Below are 25,708 nucleotides of genomic sequence, written 5' to 3' on the forward strand. Positions count from 1 at the left end.
CCCATCTAGTCTGCCCCTTTTTTTAATCATGTTACCTCAAACCATATTTGATCCTTATTTTTTTGTAAGGATATCAATATGCTTATCCCAAGCATGTTTAAATTGTACTAATGTATTTGCGTCTACCACCTCTGTTGGGAGGCTATTCCACTTATCTACTACTCTTTCTGTGAAAAAATTCTTCCTCGCATTTCCCCTGAATCTTCCTCCCTCTAGTTTCAGTGCATGTCCTCGTGTTCTGTTGCTCCTCTTCCTGTGAAGAATGTCTCCCACCTGTACCTTGTTAAAGCCCTTGATATATTTGAAAGTTTCTATCATGTCCCCCCTTTCCCTTCTCTGCTCTAAAGTATACATATTAAGATCTTTTAGTCTTTCCTGGTACGTTTTGTGATGTAGGCCATGCACCATTTTAGTTGCTCTTCTTTGTACAGTCTCTAATGTATTTATATCCTTCTGGAGATATGGCCTCCAGAACTGAACACAATACTCTAGGTGAGGTCGTACCAATGACCTTTACAGTGGCATTATTACTTCTTTCTTTCTACTGCTGATACCTCTCCCTATGCAACCAAGCATCTGACTTGCCTTTTTCATTGCTTTGTTACATTGCCTACCTGCTTTTAAGTCCCCTGAAATAGTGACACCTAGATCCCTCTCTTCCTCAGTAGTTTCCATTATAGTGCCATTTATACTATATTGAGTCTTTGGATTTCTGAGACCCAAGTGCATGATTTTGCATTTTTTGGCATTAAACTGTAGTTGCCATTCTCTTGACCATTTCTCTAATCTGCCTAGATCCTCAATCATTTGTTTTACCCCTCCTGGTGTGTCTACCCTGTTGCATACTTTTGTGTCATCTGCAAAAAGGCACATTTTACCCTCAATTCCATTTGCAATATCACCAATAAAGATATTAACCCCTTCATGACAGAGCCAGTTTGTGCCTTCATGACAGAGCCCTTTTTTTCAAATCTGACATGTCTCACTTAAGTGGGGATAACTTTTTTTTGCTTTTACTTATCCTAGTGATTTTGAGATTGTTTTCTCGTGACACATTGTACTTCAAGTTAGTGGTAAATTTGGGTCGATACAGTCTGTGTTTTTTTGTGAAAAATACCAAAATATCGTGAAAAAATGGAAAATTTAGCAATATGCAAAATGTTAAATTTTCTGCTTGTGAGACAAATAATCATACCACTCAAAATAGTTAATAACTAACATAGACCATATGTCTACTTTATGTTTCCATCATTATTTCAACTTCCTTTAAATTTTTTTGGACACTAGGAGGCTTACAATATGAATAGCAAATTCTCAAATTTTCAAGAAAATTTCAAACACTGATTTTTTTAGGGACCAGTTCAGTTCTGATGTGACTTTGAGGGACTTGTATGTGAGACACCCCCATAAATGATGCCATTTCAAAAACTGCACCCCTCACAGTATTCAAAACAGCATTTTGGAAGTTTGTTAACCCTTTAGGTGTTTCACAGGAATTAAAACAAAGTGTAGGTGAAATTTCAAAATTTCTTTTTTTTTGCAGAGTTTCAATTTTAATACATTTTTCTAACGAATACAGTAGATTTTACTAAAAATTGATTCCCCCAATTCCTTTGTTTTCAAAAATATCCTATATGTGGCCCTAGTGTGCACGTTGACCAAACCACAGGCTTCATAATAGAAGGAGCACCTACTTGATTTTGGAGCCTCCTTTTTATGAGATTTTTTTTTAGGCACCATGTAGGTTTCTAGGCACCATAAGTGCTAAAAGTTAGGAACCTCCCCCACAAGTCACCCCATTTTGTCAAAATTTTGAGCCAGTACTGCATTTTTGTGTAAAAAATTAAATTTTTTTACACAAAAATGCAGATCTGGCTCAAAAGTTTTCATTTTCACAAGGAATGAAGGAGACAAAGTACCCCAAAATCTGTGCCCCAATTTCTCCCGAGTACGGCAATGCCTCATATGTGACCAAAAAATACCAGTTGCGTTCATGGCAGGACTCAGAAGGGAAGGAGTGATATTTGGTGGTGGAATGAATGGTGGGGGAGGGGGGCTGGCGCTGCGACTGGTGGGGGGTGGGAGGGGTGCTGGCGCTTCGGCTACCGGGTGGGAGGGAGGGGGGGCTTCCGGGTGGGAGGGGGGGGGGGCTGGCGATCGGTGGTGATCGGTGCTGTACTTAACAGCACCGATCACCACCGATCACTGTGTTACCGAGCGGCTTAGCCGCCGGTAACACAGAAAACGCTGCAATTGGCTGTTCACATTTGAACAGCCAATCGCAGCGATCGGCGGCGAGGGGGGATGTCTGCTGTCAGGGACAGCAGACATCTCCAAACTGTCACCGTGTCTATAGACGCGGTGACAGTTCAAAGCCATGACGTATATATACGTCAACGGTCGGGAAGTACCTCCCGACCATGGCCCTTATTCTGGTTGGTGCGGTCGAGCCGCATATGCGGCTCCGACCGCACCAGACGAATCCCCGCCCACCCTACGGATCGCCACGGCCGTCCGTACACGGACGGCTGGCGATCCGCATAAAAATGGTGGAGGCTACGCCTCCACCATGGTGGGAGCTGCCCCCTGCATTCGATGGTCGTCGACCATCGAAGGCAGGTCCGCACGCCGCGGCAGCTCCCGCAAGCTGAGACCACACGGACAATCGTCCGTGTGGTAGCTTGTATGGGGGCTGAAAGCTGACATCCGGCGACGTCAGCTTTCCGCCCCCATGAGTTGCGTCATGCCCTCATTAGCATGCGTACGCCCCGCGTTTGCATGGGAACGCCCATGAAACGCGGGGCGTATACATAGGGAAATGAGGGCATGAAGCCCCTCACTCCCCTATACGCCCCCTTTGCGGCGTAGTAACGTTATGTGCGGCGAATTCGCCTGCACATGCGCAGATTGACCTCTGCGCATGTGCAGACGGAAAACATCGGCGGTACGGCCGCACGCGGGCCGTACCGCGCGAATCAGAATAAGGGCCCATGACGTATATATACGTCATATGTCTGGAATATCTATCTGTCTATATATATATATATATATATATATATATATATATATATATATATATATATATATATATACATATATACATATATATATATATATATATGTGTGTATATATATATACATATATATATATATATATATATATACATATATATATATGTATATATATGTGTATATATATATATATATACATATATATATATATACACATATATACATATATATATATACATATATATATATATACATATATATATATACATATAAATATATATATACATATATATACACATATACATATATATATATATATATATATATATATATATGTGTATATATATATATATATATATATATGATTTCATTTTATAAATTTTTAAGTTTTTTACATGCGGGGGGGGGGGTTGGAGCTGGGGGGGAGCGCTGCGGCTGCTTCCTGATGACAGTGACAGGGAGCGAGGTAGGGGGAGCGGCTGCCGGAGGGAGCGCAGCTGCCGGGCGGGTGGGAGGGAGGGAGAGCGGCTGCCGGGCGGGTGGGAGAGCTGCGGATCGGTGGTGATCGGTGCCAGCACCGATCACCGCCGATCCCTGTGTTACCGAGCGGCTTAGCCGCCGGTAACACAGAAATAGCTGTGATTGGCTGTTCACATTTGAACAGCCAATCACAGCGATCGCCGACCGGTGGGGGCATCACTGCCCCCCCCGGGCGGCGAGGGGGGATGTCTGCTGTCAGGGACAGCAGACATCACCTAACTGTCACTGCGTCTCTAGACGCAGTGACAGTTTGAAGCCATGACGTATATATACGTCAACGGTCGGGAAGTACTTCCCGGCCATGACGTATATATACGTCAATTGTCGTGAAGGGGTTAAAAAGCACCGGTCCAAGTACAGATCCCTGGGGTACTCCACTTGTAACCTTTCCCTCCTTTGACTGTACTCCGTTTACTACAACTCTCTGTTTTCTGTCCTGCAACCACGCTCTTATCCATTCAACTATCTTAGAATCCAATCCCAAGCTTTCAAGTTTATTTAACCCCTTCATGACAGAGCCAGTTTGTGCCTTCATGACAGAGCCCTTTTTTTCAAATCTGACATGTCTCACTTAAGTGGGGATAACTTTTTTTTGCTTTTACTTATCCCAGTGATTTTGAGATTGTTTTCTCGAGACACATTGTACTTCAAGTTAGTGGTAAATTTTGGTCGATACAGTCTGTGTTTTTTTGTGAAAAATATCAAAATATCTTGAAAAAATGGAAAATTTAGCAATATGCAAAATGTCACATTTTCTGCTTGTGAGACAAATAATCATACCACTCAAAATAGTTAATAACTAACAAAGACCATATGTCTACTTTATGTTGCAATCATTATTTCAACCTCCTTTTCATTTTTTTGGACACTAGGAGGCTTCAAATATGACTAGCAAATTCTCAAATTTTCAAGAAAATTTCAAACACTGATTTTTTAGGGACCAGTTCAGTTCTGATGTGACTTTGAGGGACTTGTATGTGAGACACCCCCATAAATGATGCCATTTCAAAAACTGCACCCCTCACAGTATTCAAAACAGCATTTTGGAAGTTTGTTAACCCTTTAGGTGTTTCACAGGAATTAAAACAAAGTGTAGGTGAAATTTCAAAATTTCTTTTTTTTTGCAGAGTTTCAATTTTAATACATTTTTCTAACGAATACAGTAGATTTTACTAGAGAAATGTGACTAAAAATTGATTCCCCCAATTCTTTTGTTTTCAAAAATATCCTATATGTGGCCCTAGTGTGCACGTTGACCAAACCACAGGCTTCATAATAGAAGGAGCACCTACTTGATTTTGGAGCCTCCTTTTTATGAGATTTTTTTTTTAGGCACCATGTAGGTTTCTAGGCACCATAAGTGCTAAAAGTTAGGAACCTCCCCCACAAGTCACCCCATTTTGCAATCTACACCCCTCAGGGAATTCATCTAGGGGTATAGTGTACATTTCAAACCCCCAGGGGCTTCACCAATTTTGGTACAACTGGGATGTGAAAATGGAAAATTACATTTTTTTACACAAACATGCAGTTCTGGCTCAAAATTTTTCATTTTCACAAGGAATGAAGGAGACAAAGCACCCCAAAATCTGTGCCCCAATTTCTCCCGAGTACGGCAATGCCTCACATGTGACCAAAAAATACCAGTTGGGTGCATGGCAGGACTCAGAAGGGAAGGAGTGATTTTTGGATTTTGCAGCACAGATTTTGGTGGAATGAATGGTGGGTGCTATGTTGCACCAATACAGTGGAACCCCCCACAAGTCACCCCATTTTGCAAAGTACACCCCTCAGGGAATTCATCTAGGGGTATAGTGTACATTTCAAACCCCCAGGGGTTTCACCAATTTTGATACAACTGGGCAGTGAAAATGAAAAATTACATTTTTTTTACACAAAAATGCAGTTCTGGCTCAAAATTTTTCATTTTCACAAGGAATGAAGGAGACAAAGCACCCCAAAATCTGTGCCCCAATTTCTCCCGAGTACGGCAATGCCTCACATGTGACCAAAAAATACCAGTTGGGCGCATGGCAGGACTCAGAAGGGAAGGAGTGATTTTTGGATTTGGCAGCACAGATTTTGGTGGAATGAATGGTGGGTGCCATGGTCACATGGTGGGTGCCATGTTGCATTAGCAAGACTCCCAAAGCACCAATACAGTGGAACCCCCCCACAAGTCACCCCATTTTGTAAAGTACACCCCTCAGGGAATTCATCTAGGGGTATAGTGTACATTTCAAACCCCCAGGGGTTTCACCAATTTTGGTACAACTGGGCTGTGAAAATGAAAAATTACATTTTTTTACACAAACATGCATTTCTGGCTCAAGATTTTTCATTTTCACAAGGAATGAAGGAGACAAAGCACCCCAAAGTCTGTGCCCCAATTTCTCCCGAGTACGGCAATGCCTCACATGTGACCAAAAAATACCAGTTGGGCGCATGGCAGGACTCAGAAGGGAAGGAGTGATTTTTGGATTTGGCAGCACAGATTTTGGTGGAATGAATGGTGGGTGCCATGTTGCATTAGCAAGACTCCCAAAGCACCAATACAGTGGAACCCCCCCACAAGTCACCCCATTTTGCAAAGTACACCCCTCAGGGAATTCATCTAGGGGTATAGTGTACATTTCAAACCCCCAGGGGTTTCACCAATTTTGGTACAACTGGGCTGTGAAAATTAAAAATTACATTTTTTTACACAAAAATGTACTTCTGGCTCAAAATTTTTCATTTTCACAAGGAATGAAGGAGACAAAGCACCCCAAAATCTGTGCCCCCATTTCTCCAGAGTACGGCAATGCCTCACATGTGACCAAAAAATACCAGTTGGGTGCATGGCAGGACTCAGAAGGGAAGGAGTGATTTTTGGATTTTGCAGCTCAGATTCTGGTGGAATGAATGGTGGGTGCTATGTGGCATTAGCAAGACCCCCGAAGCACGGTGAAATGATGAACCTAATAATCCATAGATGTGTGGTATATTTTGAAACACTCCTTTATACATAGGCCGGGTTTGTCGGGGCAAGTTTCACAGTGGAAAATAGTTTCCTTTCTTATTCCCTTTTTATAGCAAACTTTGCACCTTTTTTGTGTCCTGCCCTTTCTTGCAGTGGAGGGGATTTTGTTGGGAAAATGCTGCCCTGGTACAATACGGGGGCCAGTACTAGAAGTACTGGGGCCCTCTGCCTGCTGGTTCCCAAATATTAGGCCCTTTATGACTTCCTCTTGAAAGTGCATAAATGTCCCCCTCTGGCCGGTAGAACGGAATAGCACGTAAGCGTTATACAGTGCCATCTGGATGATATACACGGCCAGCTTCTTGTACCAGATATTTGTTTTCCGCAGGGCACTGTACGGCTTCAGTACCTGATCTGAAAGATCCACTCCGCCCATGTACTTATTGTAATCTAGGATACAATTTGGTTTTGAGGTGTGAGTACTGGTACCTCGTACAGGGATGGAGGTGGTACTGTCTCCATGAATTGTTGTCAGTATAAGGACATCCCTCTTGTCCTTATATTTGACCAACAACATATTTTCGGTGCATATTCCCCTGCTTTCACCCCTTCTTAGTACTTGGGCAATGTGCGTTTTGGGGAGGCCTCTTTGGTTCTTGCGCACAGTACCGCAAGCTGCTGTACCTCTTGAACCAAGGGCCTTAAACAGGGGGATGCTGGTGTAAAAGTTATCCACATAGAGGTGATAACCCTTATCCAGGAAGGGGTGCATTAAATCCCAGACAATTTTTCCACTAACACCTACGAGGGAGGGGGGGCATTCTGGCGGTTCAATTCTTGAATCCTTCCCTTCATATACCCTAAACTTGTGGGTGTACCCTGTGGTGCTTTCACACAGCTTATACATTTTTATGCCATACCTTGCCCTCTTACTGGGAAGGTACTGGCGGAATTTAACCCTTCCTTTAAAATGTATAAGGGACTCGTCGATACTAATACATTTATCAGGGATGTATAGCTCTGCAAATTTGGCACTGAAATGATCAATGACCGGCCTGACTTTGAATAGCCTGTCAAAGGTGGGATCATCTCTGGGTGGGCACTGTGCATTATCGGTGTAATGTATAAATTTATGGATTGCCTCAAAACGAGCCCGAGTCATGGCCATACGGTAAAATGGGGTGCTGTACAGAACATCTGTACTCCAATATTGCCTAATTTGTGGCTTTTTTACTATGCCCATATGATACACCAGACCCCAAAACGTCATCATCTCTACTGCATCTACAGGGGTCCACCTAGCAAATGATGACGTGGGGTTTTGAGCAATAAACTGCTGGGCATATAAATTAGTTTGGTCCACCATTAAATTTATAAAATCATCAGAGAAAAATAATTTGAAAAAGTCAATTTCTCTGAGACCTGTGGAATAAAATTGGATTCCTGGCATGGCCAAAAACTCAGAAACCTGGGGCTCAAAATTGTCTGGTGGTGGGGTCCATACGAGATCAATTATTGGGGGGGGGTCTCAGCTGCTCTACGGGGGCGTCTTTGAGGGGGTCCCTCATCACCAGAGGAGGAAGAGGAGCTTAAGACGAATCCTTCAAATTCCCCGCTTGCCTCACTGGCTGTGTCAGAGTCAGAGGCAAGCATGGCATATGCCTCCTCCACTGAATACATTCTTCTGGATGACTGGGATGACATTTGGGATGACATTTGGGATGCCATTTTTATTTTTGTGTTACTGGTAGTGAAATGTTTCAACACGTGTATAGTGTAGGGGGGGGTACAAACTTTATTTCAACCCGGGGGGTATGTAGTGTGTAGTGTGTATGTAGTGCAGAAAAAAAAAATACTTTATACAAAAAAAAAATTGAAGGGGTTAAAAAAAAAAAATTGAAGGGGTTAAAAAAAAAAAAAAAAGGTCCTGCGCCAAAAATTGAGCACAGATGTTGGTCAGTAACGTCCGTCACTGAACAGCGCTCAAAGGCAACAGGAATTTGATCAAAAAAAAAAAAAAATAGATCAACCCTGTGCCGAAAAAGCTGATCAGTGATGTACGTCACTGATCAGCGCACAGTGGCCACAGGACACCCACAAAATCACAGTGTGTGTAAAAAAAAAATTAAAAAAAGACCCCACAGCACCCACAAAAAAAAAAAGGTGATCAGTGATGCGACACTGATTACCAGTGAGGGGCAGCAGGTGCACAACCTTTGGTGCAACTGACAGTGCAACTGGCAGCAACTGACAGGTATATATAAAAAAAAAAACCTCTGCACCCCCAAAAAGTTGCTGATCACCTCAGATATAGTGATCAGCACAAAAGGCGGGGGCAGCAGACACAAAATTTAGCACTCTCTATCACTCTCTGTCACTATCTCTCTCTATCTCTCTATCTCTCACTATCTATCACTCTATGCCACTGCAGCAGCAGCACTGACAGTTATATATATGAAAAATAACCCCTGCACCCCCAAAAAGTTGCTGGGGGTGCACAAAAGGGGGGCAGCAGACACAAAATATAGCAGTCTCTATCACTCTCTGTCACTATCTCTCTCTATCTCTCTATCTCTCTATCTCTCACTATCTATCACTCTATGACACTGCAGCAGCAGCACTGACAGGTATATATATATATAAAAAAAACCTGCGCCCCCAAAAAGTTGCTGATCAGTTAATTTATACTGATCAGCACAAAAGGGGGGGCAGCAGTCAGTTATATAAAAAATATATAGCACAATCTGTCACTATCTCTCTATCTCTCTCTATCTCTCTCTATCTCTCTCTATCTCTCTATCTATAACTCTATTACACTGCAGCAGCACAAAATATAGCACTCTCTGTCACTAGGCCTCTCTATCTCTCTCTCTCTATCTCTCTCTCTCTAACTCGATGACACTGCAGCAGCACAACACAGCACAACACAGCACAGGATGTCACAAGATGAAGCAAGATCCCAAGCAGTGATCAGGTAAGTATTGAGCAAGGTTCTGGTCAGTATATGGCGGCAGCTGGGCACGGTGACCGCACTGCACGCTATTCCAGACCGGAATGGCGTCTGCAGTGCAGTCACCGTTAGTTTAAACCCCCCTCCATGGCTGTGATTGGTCCGTCGGTCCGACGAACCAATCACGGCCTTTGGGGGCGGGGTGAGGTGGGGTGACACCAGTGTCACCCTTACACCCCGCGGTGATTGGTGCTGTACTTTACAGCACCAATCACCTCCGATCCCATGTCACCGGCGAACGTTATTCGCCGGTGACACAGAAAACGCTGTGAATGGCTGTTCACACTGAACAGCCAATCACAGCGATCGCCGACGGGGGGGCGGCATCGCAGCCCCCCCTGGGCATGCAGGGACATGTCTGCTGTCAGGGACAGCAGACATAGTCCCTCTGTCACTGCGTCTCTAGACGCAGTGACAGTTTGAAGTCATGACGTATATATACGTCATGTGTCGGGAAGTACTTCCCGGCCATGACGTATATATACGTCAAATGTCGTGAAGGGGTTAACAGTCTGCGATGTGGGACAGTGTCAAAAGCTTTACTAAAGTCTAGATAAGCTACATCTACAGCCCCACCTTGATCTATTACTTTAGTCACCCAGTCAAAAAAGTCAATAAGATTTGTTTGACATGATCTTCCCCCAGTAAACCCATGCTGTTTTGGATCCTGTAAATTGCTGGTTTTGAGATATTCTACAACTCTTTGTTTTAAGAGTGTTTCCATCAATTTCCCTATAGACAGTGCACCTCCTTTTTTCTAGCCAAGGTAAAAACATGACTGTATTAGCAATGCATACCTCCCAACTGTCCCGCTTATCGCGGGAATGTCCTGGTATTTTGGGACATTCCCACTTCCCTCCTGCCGCCAGCAGTGTCCCGCGGTGGGGGGGCAGTTGGGAGTCCCCCCTGTCGTCCGCGAATAGACGTTAAGCGCATGCGCACAGCATCTATTCTTGCAGGCAGAGGGGCTGGGGGCTGGCCAGCAGCTCATAGAGCTGCTGGGCATGCCCCCACAGCGGCGAAAAATGGGGGCGAAAAAATCGAGGGAAAGGGTAGGGTGAAAAAAACTACTGTAACAATGTTTCAATTTCATAAGAAAATGGGTTTAAATCAGTATAATATGGATCCCCTAAATAATAAGTTTATACCAATAACTGATTAATTAATTGCATTATTGTAGTGGAATACCAAATAATGACTTGATAAGCATGACAACAACAGGTACGTTTATGTACTACCAAGCTCACCTTGTGTAACTTCAGGATGAATTTAAGGGGGTTAAGTTATCACAAGGTGTTGCTAGTAACACTGAGATATTGCAGTCTCCCAGCAACAGTTGTGCCTATTGCACTAGAAAAACACAGCCCATACACAATAATGTATCTCATATTGCTTCTTGTATTACTTTTTTTACCCCTTATTCTAAATGTGTTTATTTGCACTCCAATAAATCATGTTAAGTGCAATAAAGCTGTACAGTACATTACTCCATACTTGCCATAAGTTCCAAAGAGGCTGTTGCTTGTGTAGGAACCAAGCTCACAATAGAACATGAAATTCTAAGTATAATGGTGACATCTACAGGCAGACACAGGTTATTGCTATGGGGTCTTGGTTTGCACCATTGTGCAATTGGGTCTTGGTTTGCACCATTTTGCTATGGGGTCTTGGTTTGCACCATATTGCTATGTGGTCTTGGTTTGCACCATTTGCGGCTCAAATATCAGGTTAGATCAGATTTGCTCTTAAAATTAACAGATAAATAGGATATTGATAAAGATACAATTTTTTTATTGCTTTGGAAACAGTTTCTTTTGTATCATTTCTTTTTATCAAATTACACCGGTCCACATGACTTTTGAATCTGGGTTCTGCATATCTGATTTTTATTTCTTCCATATTACTAATTAAAGAAGAATATTTTTACCTGAAAAAGTTTGCTTTTGTAGCTATCATTTTTTTTTTAAATCCCCATTTTCATACCTTTGTTTCAAAAACTTTTGTTATTAATTACTTTTATTTACAAGAACAAATTAAAAAAACAACCACTGCAACAGAATATATAAAAAAGTTTAGGAATATGTATGGTCATAGGTACCGATTTATGTTTTTGCTGGTGGGTGCTCAAGCCAAAACTATAGGGGAGTGGCTTCATGAGGAAGGGGCGTGGCTACAAAATAATACCAATTTATATTACGCAGCACAGTTGTCTCCAATATTCAAATAAACAGTATAGGCTAGATCGGGCCTATAGACAACATATGGTGAAAACAAAGGCTAGTAAAGAGTAAATGGACCACACACCATGTGCCACATATTTTATTACATAGGATAAAGACTGTATCAACAGTAATCTATGCATCATTTTTCATCCTGAGGCTCAGGATGAGAAATGAAGCCCAGATAACTGTTGATAACCCGGCGCGCCACTAGAGGGCGGTACTGGGCAGCAGAAGCAGGAAAGCTCCCGCCAGAGGAGAGCAGAGCAGGAAGAAGAAAGTACCTGCAAGCTCAAGTATTATTCATCCTCCCAGCAGGGAGCAGCAGGTGAGTCATACCCCCGCGACCCCCTGGAGCCCGTCCGTGGAGCCCACAAACCAAACTCCACCCCCCCCGGATCGGTGGCAGCAATCACCTTTGGAGCCCCCTGTGCTGATCAGCGAGTGGTAATCCGTGGCTGGCTCCCTATGCTGGTCAGCGGTAATCCACAAGCACAACCCCTCCCCCCTCGTGGAGCAACACGGCCGCATCACACACACACCCCGTGGAGCGTGAGCACCGGGGCGGGTAAATCACTTTAAGTATCATTGCATAGGCTGTGGCCGTTTTAAGCTGTATGCATGGTATAGCTGTGTGTATAATATTTGAAGGGCATAATTTTAAAAGGGGGCTTCAATTAAACATAACTGCAGTGTTATTCTGGCATCCTACCAAAGTGAAACAGAAAGACAAATAACAACCACATCTCTGAAAACCAAAGGACTACTTTGAGTGAGTTCACTTTATCCTCACAGCATACAACTCCTGCCTGCTTAATCTGGATATTCTTCCATAATAACATTACCTTTTTGACATCAGCAAAAACATTCACTGTAACCGTTAATGCTTGTATTTGCACTGTCAGTCTTGAAAATGCCCAGCTGTACCTCTAATGCCTCCACCTGTCCTACACTTCCACTGTCAGTAAGTGTCTCCCCCAAGGTTCTATTGTTGGTCCTCTTCTCTCTCTCTATACGCCCTCTCTGGGTGAGCTCACTTTTATGCTGATAATTCTCCACTCTACCTCTCCTTTCCTGATCTCTCTCCCTCTATTCTCACTCATTTCCAACTGTGTCTCTGCTATCTATTCTTGGATGATCCAGCGCTTTCTTAGACTTAAAATGTCTAGGACGAAACTGATCATCTTCCCACCCTCCCACATAAAATCCTACCCTCTCTCATCCTAACTGTCTATTTATGCTCTCTGCTACCCCTTCTGTGTCACCCCTGTCTGTTTTACCCTTCCCTTTAGAATGTAAGCTCTCACCAGCAGGGCACTCTCTCCTCATGTGCATTTCTTAGAATATATAAACCTCTGCCACCCTGATAATTGCTTCAGTGTCCTGTCCCCTGATGTACCTATCCTTATTTACCATGTACTTGTCCTAAACTGTCTTGTACTGTCATTCGTTGTTTGTTTTTTGCTCATTTATGTATTATTAGGCGCTGCGAAAACCTTGTGGCGCCATATAAATAAACGATAATAATAATAATAATATTAACCACAAAAGTCTGTTTTTTTAAAGGAATATAGGTGTATAGAGGCCCATTTCCAGTAACCATCACTCCAGTGTTCTAATGGTACATTGTGTTTGATAATCGTGTTAGAAGACTAATGGATGATTTAGAAAACCCTTAAAAACTCTTGTGCAATTATGTTAGCACAGCTGAAAATGGGTTTGCTCATTAAAAAAGCTATAAAACTTCACCCCTTTAATAAGCAACACATGAATTACACAGGTTCTTCACTGCTTATTTGATGTAATGACAGATGGTATGGTTGGGAGGTGTCAGAGTTCGTACCAACTGTGATTACATTCGATGAGCAGTCAAGAACCTGTGTAATTCATATGTGTTGCTATTAAAGGGATGATCTGGCAACTCTGCTTATAGTAGATAATGGCACTTAGAGTGAGGAGAGAGACAGAGAAGGCACTGATGTTGTGTGCTGCAATGGTGAGAGAGGTAGCTGCAGCAGCAGTGTCTACTCTCTCTCCCTGCTTGACGTGATCACACACATACACATACAAACGGTGCGTCGCGGTTTTAATTCAAGTAAAGTGTTTAAAAATCATATTACTTAGTTCACATTCTCGTCACTGTGGAGATGTTTTGAACTCTCTGTATGAGCTTGCTGAATATATGTCACCCACATGCACAGTTAGAGTTAGGCTAAAAGCAAACCCCTGTCATGTCCCCCCCCCCCCCCCAGCGTGCTTTCCCTGGCACCATAATCAGATAACACCAGGGACTTCCACCCACCAAATATATAACCAGCGGCACAGCGAGGGGGGTAATTACTAGTTACCCAGGCTGTTGGAGGGGCCCCGAACCAACTGCCCCCCCCCCTTTCCTCATTGTAGACATCGGGGGGAGAAAGCAGTGACGTCTACACATATGTAGGAAAAGAGGGGAATGGTAAACTAGGCTTAGTGCCTCCCTTGTGTGGACACCAAGTGTAATTTAAGTTGAATATTTGTGGTGTAATACTTCCTTTTGAAGTAGGTCTAGTGCTTCACTCTTTCAGGTTGCCGCTGGTAAGTTCTCGAAGTATTGGTTATATGTGGATAAAAAAAGCCAAAAGTACAACAATTTTAGCTTTTTTATCCACATATATCGGGAACCGATACTTACCCGCAGAAACCTGAAAGAGTGAAGCACTAGACCTACTTCAAAAGGAACTCTTACACCACAAATATTCAACTTAAATTACACTTGATGTCCACACAAGGGAGGCGCTAAGACTGGTTTACCATTCCCCTCTTTTCCTACTAGTTTTTGAAGTCTTAGAGGTTAGACTTTACAGTTTTACCTATAAGCAGCCCCTCTAGGAGCGTCCGATATATACCCAACACCATAAAAAAAAACAATCTACACGTATGTGTCTGTGTGGGAATGGGTGCATCTCAATAGTGCCCGACTGCTGCCCATAAACATCCATGTCTCCCCACCTCCCCCTGTGCATCTGCACAAAAGCTTATATTTTATATCTCCTAATGAGGTAGGCTTTCTGCTACCTCCTGAATTGGTGGTGCCCTATCCCATTACCTAGGCCCGAAACAGCTGTCAGCACCCCTGTACATAACACAGGGACTCAATAAGAGGTGTATCTAGGCAGTTTGTCACCCAGGGCAAAAAAAATATAATTTATTCTAAGGTATCCATTAACCTTGCTAGCTTAAGGGTGTAGTTGATGATTGTCCAAATACATAATGTTGCCACTAAAAAGTCTTGAAGTACTAAGAGCGTGGCATCCCAATCCTTTGTTACACCTTCTTACCCTGTAATATTATGTTCACACACACACACTCAACTCAGATGGTCACTTGGGGGAGGAGTATGGTACCTCTCTAGCAGGTTACATGGGCATCTATGATTTACAAAATATGCCCTAATTAGGACGGGGATTTTTTATTACTAAAATAATTTTAAATGTTTTCATACATGGTTTTGATCTATGTATATGATAAAGAAAATCAGACTTTTTATGTAACATTTTTGACAAAATATTGTCAGACAAGTGGTTAAATAGAAGAATCGAGCAAATCAGCAGTGGTGCAATATATTTACAAACTGTTCTGGGCATGCACAAAGTGAAATCATATTATTTACGGTACAACGTGTTATTTCAAATACAGAACACGTCATATCATAAATTATGCACATGATATCACTTATACAGCAGGCAAAAAAATTATATGGTTAAAAGAATCAGAATGTAAGAAGTAACTATTCAGAAAACAGGTGAAATCAGATTTAGTTTATGCTATTCTGAACCAGACAAATCAATGAAGGAACAGGAAATGCTTAAATTAACAGGAAATCTGTAAAACAATGGATTTCTTTAACACTATGACAAGGCCAGCAGAATGATAAACTCAGTATAGATTTTTTTGTTTCCGGTGCTCAAGCATATATTTGAATTTTGACATCTTTCCCTTGTGCACTTCCGTGTGTGGTAATTGTGAAGATACATCCCACAACTGTGTCCTTGGCAGACAGTCTGTGTTCTTTATCTTAACTTTAAATGAGGCTGCTTTTTGGGATAGAGTGGATTAGCATGCATCATATTGGTGTTTGTGATACATTATTTAATATTGTTAATACTGATATGGGCAGTACGGACGCAGTAATGGTTAGCATTACTGCCTCACAGCGCTGAGGTCATGGGTTCGATTCCCACCGTGGCCCTAACTGTGCGGAGTTTGTATAATCTCCCCGTACTTGCGTGGGTTTACTCCGGGTGCTCTAGTTTCCTCCCACAATCCAAAAATATACTGGTAGGATAATTGGCTCCTAACAAAATTAACCCTAGATTGAATGTGTGTGCGTGTACATGTGGTAGGGAATATAGGTCTCATTAATGAGGTGAAGGAGGGGAGAACGACAAGATGTATTAACATCTTGTCTACCGAAGCGGGGGAGCGCTAACTCCCCCCTTCGGCGATCTCCTTCCCCCCAGCCGGCTGGACTGGGCATGTGCAGGATCTTGCTTCTCACGCGAGATCCCCAGCGCAGCCCAGAGCCTGTTGAGATAAGGTTTCGCCAGCCTGCTGCTCATACATTCTGCCTGCTATCATTTACCGCACGCTGACTCTTTCATACATGGGGAAGAAGCGGTTTCAGTGCACATAACGTGCACATACTGCACGTTCATACATCTGCCCCATAGATTGTAAGCTCCACTAGGGCAGTGGAGCTTACAATTCACATGACGTGAATGTTCAAATATTCTCTGTAAAGCTGCAGAATATGTGTGCGCTATATAAGAAACGGGTAATAAATAAATAATAATAATAAATAATATGAACTATCTGTTTCTATTTTAAGATAATTAAAAAGCACAAAATAAAAAAACAATTTACTTGAAAACCCCATTTGACCATTGGCAGAATTGTAACGACATGTAATCACTTCCCTACACCAGATTTGCTAAGTCAGATATAAAGAAAAATGTTGTACTGCCAATTCTAGCACACCTCAAAGACTTTCTCTGATTTCTGCAGAGCAGAGTAACTTATAGACTTGGCCCATTGAAAGATGTGAATAATAAATTATGTATGGCAATTAGAGAATTACATGCACAGAATATAAATATGTCCTTGACCGAAATTAAATTGCCGGTAAAACAAAATCTGCCAATCAATTGTCTCTAATACTGTAAGTTGTATATATTCAAACATGCTACCGCATATAAGTGGCTATTTTATACTAATTAAAAACAGTTCTACTTTGTGAGCTGCCATGATAATATACTGTCATGCAATAAATGAAACTGGTAAAATTACAGAATGATATTATATTGCAGGATACATTACTGCACAGTGCAAACAGGGCTTTGTATTGATTTTAGCGACTTGGAAAGTGGGAAGGATTTTCACAGAGTGGGGCAGATGTATTAAGCCTTAACAAGAAATAAATGCAAGGGTGAAAAAGAGAGATAAACTTCCAGCCAATCACATCCTAACTGCCATGTTACAGGCTGTGTTTGAAAAAAAAGTCAGTAAGGAGCTGATTGGCTGGATGTTTATTTCTCTTTATCACACTTGTATTTATCTCTTGTTAAGGCTTAATACATTTCCCCAGTGTGAGGTGAGTAACTTCTGAATGACTTGATGAGTAAATAGAGCTGATATTAATGTACACTTTATTCTACATCTTTTGAACATTTTTTTTTTGAAGATCCATTTTAAGGAGACGAATTACGGACATTAGCTATGTTTGTAGTTATGCTCCTGAACGGCAACCAGTCTAACACAAGTTATGTTGGAAGTTGGAATTCACTTTTTTACAGAAATTCTTACGAACTTCTCTGTGTATTATTCTTCTAGACAAAGGTAGATCCAGTTGTACAGGCAGAAAGAATGCAATACAGTGTATAGAGCACTGCACCATTAATAGAATGAATTGGAACAGAACTGCTGTGGGAGATTGCTGCTCCTGTTTGCGAGTAAAAGCAGGGGAAATGCTGTATGAGGGAACACCACATAGTAAAACACCCAGAATTATAATTTAAGAATGACCTGTAAGGCTTACCTCTCTTTGAAAGAAATTCCATGCATTAGTCAGCCACTGATATCTGGGTAACCCATAGTTTGGCATTCTGGATTTCAAACTAACCATATCCGACCACTGAAGTACAGTCTGGAATAATAATGGGGAAAAAGTCATGTGAATATTAAATAACAAGCAGAAAACCCTAAAATAACAAATACTCAAACAAACAAATTAGTGTGATCATGTCGATAATAACATTTCAAACCATCACATCCGTCAGCTGCCATATAGTCAAATAAAAGAAAAATAAACATTACATTTATTGTGAACGAACTACAACGGTGTGCTGGAAATGACTTTCTAATACTGATTCAATTACTAAGGGTTATTTATGGCGATGTTAGGATAGGGTCTGCTTGAACAACGTTCCTCACTGTATTTAGAAGTTATCTTCTATTACTCATAAGGCTTATATTTAATTAAGTGTGGGTGTTCAAATGTAGGTGCTGTTGCCTATAGCAACCAGATAATAGCCTACAATCTGATTGGTTGCTATGGGCAACATTTCACTTTTGTAAACCCATACTTTAGCAAATATACACCTGCATATGGGCAGGATCTGTGTCTGCCCATGTGCCCCCTAAGTAAGAACATAATTCACACGCAGCAGCTGAAGGGGTAGTGACAGCCAGCACTGAAGAAAACGGGGGCGTGTCATCATACCAACGCCAGTGGCTACATCCTCAAACAAAGCTTTACTGGCCCTGGCAGCCTGAAATCATTGGACAACCTGAGAGTGGATCATAAAACTATTATTTACCTATGCGATACCATAGCCTAATGGTTAATGGTTTTAATTTGAAAAAAAAAAAAACTTGAAGATTGAAATAATGTTTAGAGAAAAAAATTCTGAATGTCATCAATGTAGCAATCTATCTACCAGCTATTTTCTAGCAACGTAATAACAAGCCCCTGAGCATGTGCAAGATTAGAACTTAGAAACATTTTCAAGGGGTTTTCAGTGCTTTTATGGTGTCTACTATGTTAATTACCTGCTCAATAGCAGTGTTTCAAAATCACTATGTCAAACAGTTTCTGCAGTTATCATTATGCCACACAATACCCATAGTACATATGCCACAAGTTAGTGTACAATGTTCACACTGGGCCATATGCACTAAGCTTCAAAAGTGATCAAATAAAGAGGCAGATGTATTAAGCCTTAACAAGAGATAAATGCAAGGGTGATAAAGAGAGATAAACGCCCAGCCAATCAGCTCCTTACTGACTTTTTTCAAACACAGGCTGTAACATGGCAGTTAGCAGGTGATTGGCTGGACTTTTATCTCTCCTTATCACCCTTGCATTTATCTCTTGTTAAAACTTAATACATCTGCCCCATAGAGTGATAAACAACCAACCAATAAGCTCCTGCCTGACATTTTTCAAACATAGTCTGTGACATGGCAGGTAGGGGCTGATTGGCTCTCCATTTTTTCACTTTGGAAGCTTAGTACATCTGGCCCATTTTATGACATATTTTAATACTCCCAGTGGCAGTTCACATTAGGCCACACAGTATGCATTATGCCCCCAGCTTGGATTGTCCCACAGTGCCCCGCTCATCACAATGTATGCCACACTGCACCCCCAAATCACAGTATACAGCTACTTAAGACACCTAGATGATTTTGCTGTGATTCTGTAGATATACTGGATGCTGAACAGACAATACAAGCAGGACATGCAAGAGACCCCCGACATTAGTGCTTTGTTATACAGCATTAGGGCTAGGTTAGTGCACAGGTTATAAGTACAGAAAATAGCTGGGTATTATAATAAGAATATTTATTATCATTAATTTCCAACTAGCACTGAAAGCCCTACATATTTACATAACACCAAATAAAAGGTTATATGACATTAATGAGTAAACAGGTAAGTCTTGAACTGGTTTGGAAGGTTTCTAGAGCGTGTAAAGAAGCTAGTCCCAGAGAATTGGAGACACTAAGAATTAAAGGAAATTCTAGTTACAGTATTGATAATACAGGTTGAGTATCACTTATCCAAAATGCTCAGGACCAGAAGAATTTTGGATAATGAATTATTCTGTATTTCAGAATATTTTTATATTTCAATGATGTATCTTGAGGTATCTTGCATTTATGTTGTATAACAACATGAAACACATGAAATACACACAGATATATTTTATTTGTGCATAAAACAAGGTTTCAAAACATGAAACAAACTTTGTGTCCTATCTCAGACACTGACTCTGAATGCTAAGCAATCATTTTCTTGCACATATTTAGTGCCAGATACATATAGCATGTCCCCAGTAGTGCTTTTAACAAACAAAAAAAAAAACATTTTTTTTCACTTTCTGGAATGTATGGTTTTCGGAATAATTTGGATAACAGATATTTGGATAAGAGATACTCAACCTTTAGTCCTTCAACTGTCCCCTGGGATTTTCCGGTTGAGATGGTGGGTTATAGCATGTGAGGTCCCACCATAGTGGAGATAAGGTGCCCAGAACGATTTTTGGCCGATTTCCGATATATCGTCCGATGTTTACCGATAATTGGTCGAAAATCTGACAATATCGGTTAATAGTCTGTCAGCAGTGTAAATTATTTTGCTGGGAGACCCAGGTTTGCAGTAGTCCAAGCATTATGATACACATGCTGCGTGTGTATGAGATTTTCTGATGGAATGGAGGGACAGAATCCGACCTGTTCGTTACATGCTAAATTTGCCCCCATCCCCAAGGTGTTTGCTCCCGAGGTGTGTGCATGCACAATGCCTTGGACGAGTTTCACAGTCGCTGAGGCATTTGCTCCATAGTGGGCGTAATGGAAAGGACAGGGGAACGCCCAGCATTTTATGGGTGAGCCCATAAAAACGCTGGGAGTTCCCTGTGAATCCAGGCCTTTTGATGCCTGCTTGAGGCAGGTGACTGACATCACATAGCGTCAGTGCTCGCCCTGAATTTGACTATCTCAGGCCAAGATGAGTCAGTCAGTGGCCGCTACCTTTTCGGCGGTTAGCGGCTGTAATAAAAGCCGGTACAGACAGACTTTATTACCAAAGGCAAATGATTTATCCTGCTAACGGCAGCATGCATAGGGATGTGTTCGCGCACACATCCCCTCGTGGGGCGTTCCTTTTAGCGAGGCAGAGCTTACCTGCATGCTAGGCAGAAAATATACAGTACACTGTCTACCGAGTGTGTCTGAATCAGGCCCTTAGTTAAATTTATATTTTTTCCTACATTTCTCAAATAGAAATTTTGGCTTATGGGTGCCGTGAAAAAAATTCTAGTGCTCTAGGGCAGGGGTGTCCAAACTTTTTGCAAAGAGGGCCAGATATGGTGACGTGAAAATGTGTGTGGGGGCCGACCATTCAGCCTGACATTCTTTGAACCATTAATCACATCAGAATGGTTCCCCACTCTGCCCCCATTCACTGTATGTCCCCCAGCGTGCCCCTTCACTGTATATTCCCCGCCTGACCCTCCTTCTCTGTATTTACCCCAGCCTGCCCCCATTCACTTTATGTCCCCCACTCTGCCCCCATTCACTGTATGCCCCCACTCTGCCCCCATTCACTGTATGTCCCCCACTCTGCCCCATTCACTGTATATTCCCATAAACTGTCCCTCCTTCGCTGTATGTACCCTATTCACTGTATGCCCCCCAATCTCCCCCATTTACTATGTCTCCCAGCCTGCCCACCCTTCTCTGAATGTGTCACATACTGCCTCCTTTCACTGTATATTCCCCTGCAGGAGACAGATGCTTGGGCTCCCGCCGCCGCCCTTCTCTGCTCCACATATTACGGGAGAAAGCTTCCCCTTTGCTGCTCCCCCCTCCCAGCACACTGCTGTCACTGTGATCGCGGTGGAGGGTGATATATAATTGCAGCAGCAGGAAGTGGACACATACTCATCTGAAAGACGGCAAACACGTCTCACAGTGGCAGCCGGCGCCCCCTCACCAATGCAGACAGCAAGCCAGCAAGGTAAAGGCGCGTTCGCTGGGGTCCCACCTCTAGAGTCCTGTGCTGTGCGTCCCCCGGTGAGCCTCCAGCCGCCCGCTTCTGGCTGGAGGTTGCGGGACGCTTGAAGTGACATCACGGGCCGCAATTGGCCCCTGGGCCGGACTTTGGACATGCCTGCTCTAGGGTAACCATGAATCAAAAAAGTTTGGGAACCATTGGCTTAAACTATAATCAACATTATAGAACAGGAAGTCCTTTTTTCCCTCCAGTTTTATCTTTATACTGTATATTGCCATGGAAAACAGATGTGAACTGTTAACAGCTAAGACTGTACATTAGGAACAGTGAGTTGCTAAAAGATTTGCATGGAAAATTTTGACCCAGGAGTGTACTCTGTACCATCACCCCAAACTGCACCTGTCAACTGTGCATATTACTATTGAGTATGAGGGCTTTCTTTTTGTTACATACTATATACTGTACTTATACAGTATGTACAAACATTTAATGGCTACTTTATTAGATACACTAATAAAACTTCTCGTTCATGCGCATCTCTAATCAGCCAATCAAGCACTATGCACACATGGTCAAGAGGTTCAGTTGTTCTCAGAAGATGTTGAATGTTGTATGATTATTGATTTTTGATGCCAGCCAGTATGGTTTAAGTACCTAAGGAACATGCTGCAATCATGTGATTTTCATTCACAACAGCTTCTAGAGTTTAAAGAAAATAATGAGCAAAAATAAAATCCAGTGAATGGCAATTCTGTGTGCCAAATTGTCTTGTTAGATTCTAGTTAACATGAAGCAAGAGTATCCATTGCATTGCAACTGTGATATTGTTGCACAACAGAGTCTTATGGTGTGTACACACGTTAGATGTGCCTTAAGATCCTATCCACGATCTGATCAGATAGGATCGTGGATAGGATCTTAAGGCACATCCGATTTGCATCCTATCTTGACTATATAGTGCAGATCTGCACTATATCGACAAGGCAGCCAAGACTTTCTGGCTTCCGATACGTGAACGCGCATCGGGATCGGATCGAGATCGCAAGGGTTAAAACCCTTGCGATATGCATCCGATGTTGATCCGATGCCGATCCGATGTTGACTATATCGTCAACATCGGAAAGGAAATCGGACCGTGTGTACACAGCATTAGCCTTACTAGTCCAGCATTCCAACATCTCCATACTCCATGCATCAGTTTAACTTGTAAAATATGCTCTAGATTGGCTCCCGATCTGTGAACTCCAACTGGCTTGCAGCTGGCTCCAAATGTGAAATGCCGCCAGTGTTGCACCACTCTCTCTGCATGGCTGCCTGCTTGCGTACCAGCTGCAATCAGCTGGCTGTGCCAATCTACACTGCTGCCACCCTCTCTGTCAGGGCATGGGATGCCAAACCTTGCAGTAACTTCCTTAGGATGGCCTTGCCAGTATAACCTTTTGCCACTGTTGTACCAGAGTACCTGCATTTAACAACTACCTCTGAAAATATCAGTCACTGCTTTTTTCCTAGTATAAAGGAGTTAAGTAGATCAGTTTGTATCGCATCCAGCAGCCCAACAGTAAGTATTTTTATAGGTTCCTCTATAAACCTCCACCAACACCATACAAAACAAAATTGGAATACAACTTATCAGGCGCTTGGGATCTTTGGAGACACCAGGATTCCTTCCGAACAATGTGTCATACAAAATCAAGAAATGCATATAATGGTGAAGTACATATTTTCAAACAAGCTTCATTTAATGACTTTTAAAACCACACATAAAAATAATTAAAAAAATGCAGCCGTACTTACCCTGCACAGAAACAAAATAACTAACACAAATCTAACTCTCTCTATACATCTTACATCTGCCCCCCTGCAGTGCACATGGTTTTGCCCATTTTGAGAACAAATTTTTACTGTAATCAGCTCTGAATAAGAGCCAAAGTCACTTTCAAACTTTTCTATCTATCTATCTTGTGATTTTACTTGATTAAAACAGCTATTTATTTATAAAGGCATTTGAAAATGCCTTTAGAAATAATGACTACCTACTGTACACTACACAATTATTATTAGTAGTCCACACCAGGTTTCTGCAAACAATCCTTTGACATGTGAAGTATTATTATTAGGGAAAAACAAAGTCATGTCCTTTATGTGCCTTATTAAATAACATATTATTGTTGCAGTTTCCAGACGTTTTTCTATCAGCGTTGTGTGACTAACAAAATAAGCAACTACTGTTTGACTTGGCACTACAGCTAATACACATGAAAGACTGGAAACAAACTTGTGTTTTACAAGACAACTTATGCTCTGCAACACATAGATAAAATACTATACAAGCTATTTGTGATAGTTTGGTAATGCAAACAAATACATGTAGGTCTGGTTTAATAAATCATACAGGTTCTTCTTATGACAATGATATTCAGCATACATTTGGATCATAAAGGAAAGTTATATTTAATGTTATACAATCCACCATTTACTCTGAGTATAATGACTGGCTCCTAATGGTTTTTTGGTTGTGCTACCTTTTTGACGCTAGCATGGAATTAATAGCTTACAATGAACAGAAGGTACTTATGTAGTAACTGGGCTGCCGATTTCTAAATCGGGTCGGATCGGGAGATCGCATCGCATCGCATGCGACCATGCGATTCGATGCGATGCGATGCGATGCGATGACCCGATTTTTCCATAGGAATCAATGTTAAAATGGACTGAGTCCATTTTAACATGGAATTCAATGGGAAAAATGGGTCCTTTTCATACCCCTACTATCCAAGTGGGCATGGAGTTGGATATAAACCTGTGGCGAGCGTAGCGAGCCACCGAGCCCGAAGCGTGGCGAGCGAAGCGAGCCCCGCGAGGGGACGAATACCGTCCCCTCGCGGGGCTCGCTTCGCTCGCCACGCTTCGGGCTCGGTGGCTCGCTACGCTCGCCACAGGTTTATATCCAACTCCATGCCCACTTGGATAGTAGGGGTATGAAAAGGACCCATTTTTCCATAGGAATCATTTTAACATTGATTCCTATGGAAAAATCGGGTCATCGCATCCGATATCGGATGCGATATCGGATGCGATGCGATGCGATATCGCATCGCATCGCATCTGATTGTATGCCTTAACTTAAGGCATACAATCAAAAAATCGGCAGCCCAGTTACTACATAAGTACCGAACAGAATTATTTTAAAACGTCATTCCCTACTGCCAAAATTCCCTACTTAATGTTACCTAACAGCTCCATAACCTGCATAGGAGCCTATCAAATAATCTGGCCCATTTATGAAAGAGTGTTAAAACTCGCTGCATACGATAAATTGTGCTTCAGCGAATCAGCTCCCAACTGTCAAATTTCAAAAACATGACAGTTACTGTAGGAGCTGAACACATGACAGGTAAGACCTGATTGGCTGAGCAACATTCATCATATGCAATGATTTTATCCTTCATGAGTTTTATCATTTTTTCAATACCTAAGCACCAACATTTGAGCAATTTCATAAAATATCCAAAATATTAAGTATCCTCCGAATGTACTACAAAGGGACAGCAGCATATATCTCAAATATCTGCGCAGTCCAGACATTTCTGACAGCAGTCATAGAGCCCCCTCCATCAGCCCCAGTGATACATGCACTAGCCCTGCATGCACATTGACTCCTGGGGACCAGAACCAGTTACGCTATCACACTGCTTACAGCTCTTTACCAGGACCTCCTGGCAGCAGAAACTGGTGCACTTTCCGGATAAAAATTAAACACTCAAAAAACTGAGGTCCTTGTCTTTTACATTCCACAAGACTTGAAGGATACTTTAGAACAATCTTTCCATTTTCTGTGGAATAGACGTTAATTGACATACCTAGGAGTCTCCATCACCAAACACTACTGTCAACTTTTTCAG

General features: G+C 42.1%; 1 protein-coding gene across 3 annotated transcripts in view; it reads right to left on the reverse strand.

The window, feature by feature from the left end:
- TSPAN12 (tetraspanin 12) overlaps positions 1-25,708 on the reverse strand; it is a 185,396-nt gene that overhangs the window by 55,831 nt on the left and 103,857 nt on the right. For all 3 annotated transcript variants that reach the window (XR_014473434.1, XM_083182821.1, XM_083182822.1), the window contains exon 6: positions 17,820-17,927. Coding sequence is in view for 2 of the 3 variants with exons in the window: in XM_083182821.1 (XP_083038947.1) it covers positions 17,820-17,927 (108 nt within the window). In the remaining variant the exon portion in view is untranslated. The remainder of the gene's footprint in view (positions 1-17,819; positions 17,928-25,708) is intronic.

Source organism: Crinia signifera, chromosome 4 (genome assembly GCF_055691185.1).
Source record: "Crinia signifera chromosome 4, ASM5569118v1, whole genome shotgun sequence".
NCBI classification, from domain to species: Eukaryota; Metazoa; Chordata; class Amphibia; order Anura; family Myobatrachidae; genus Crinia; species Crinia signifera.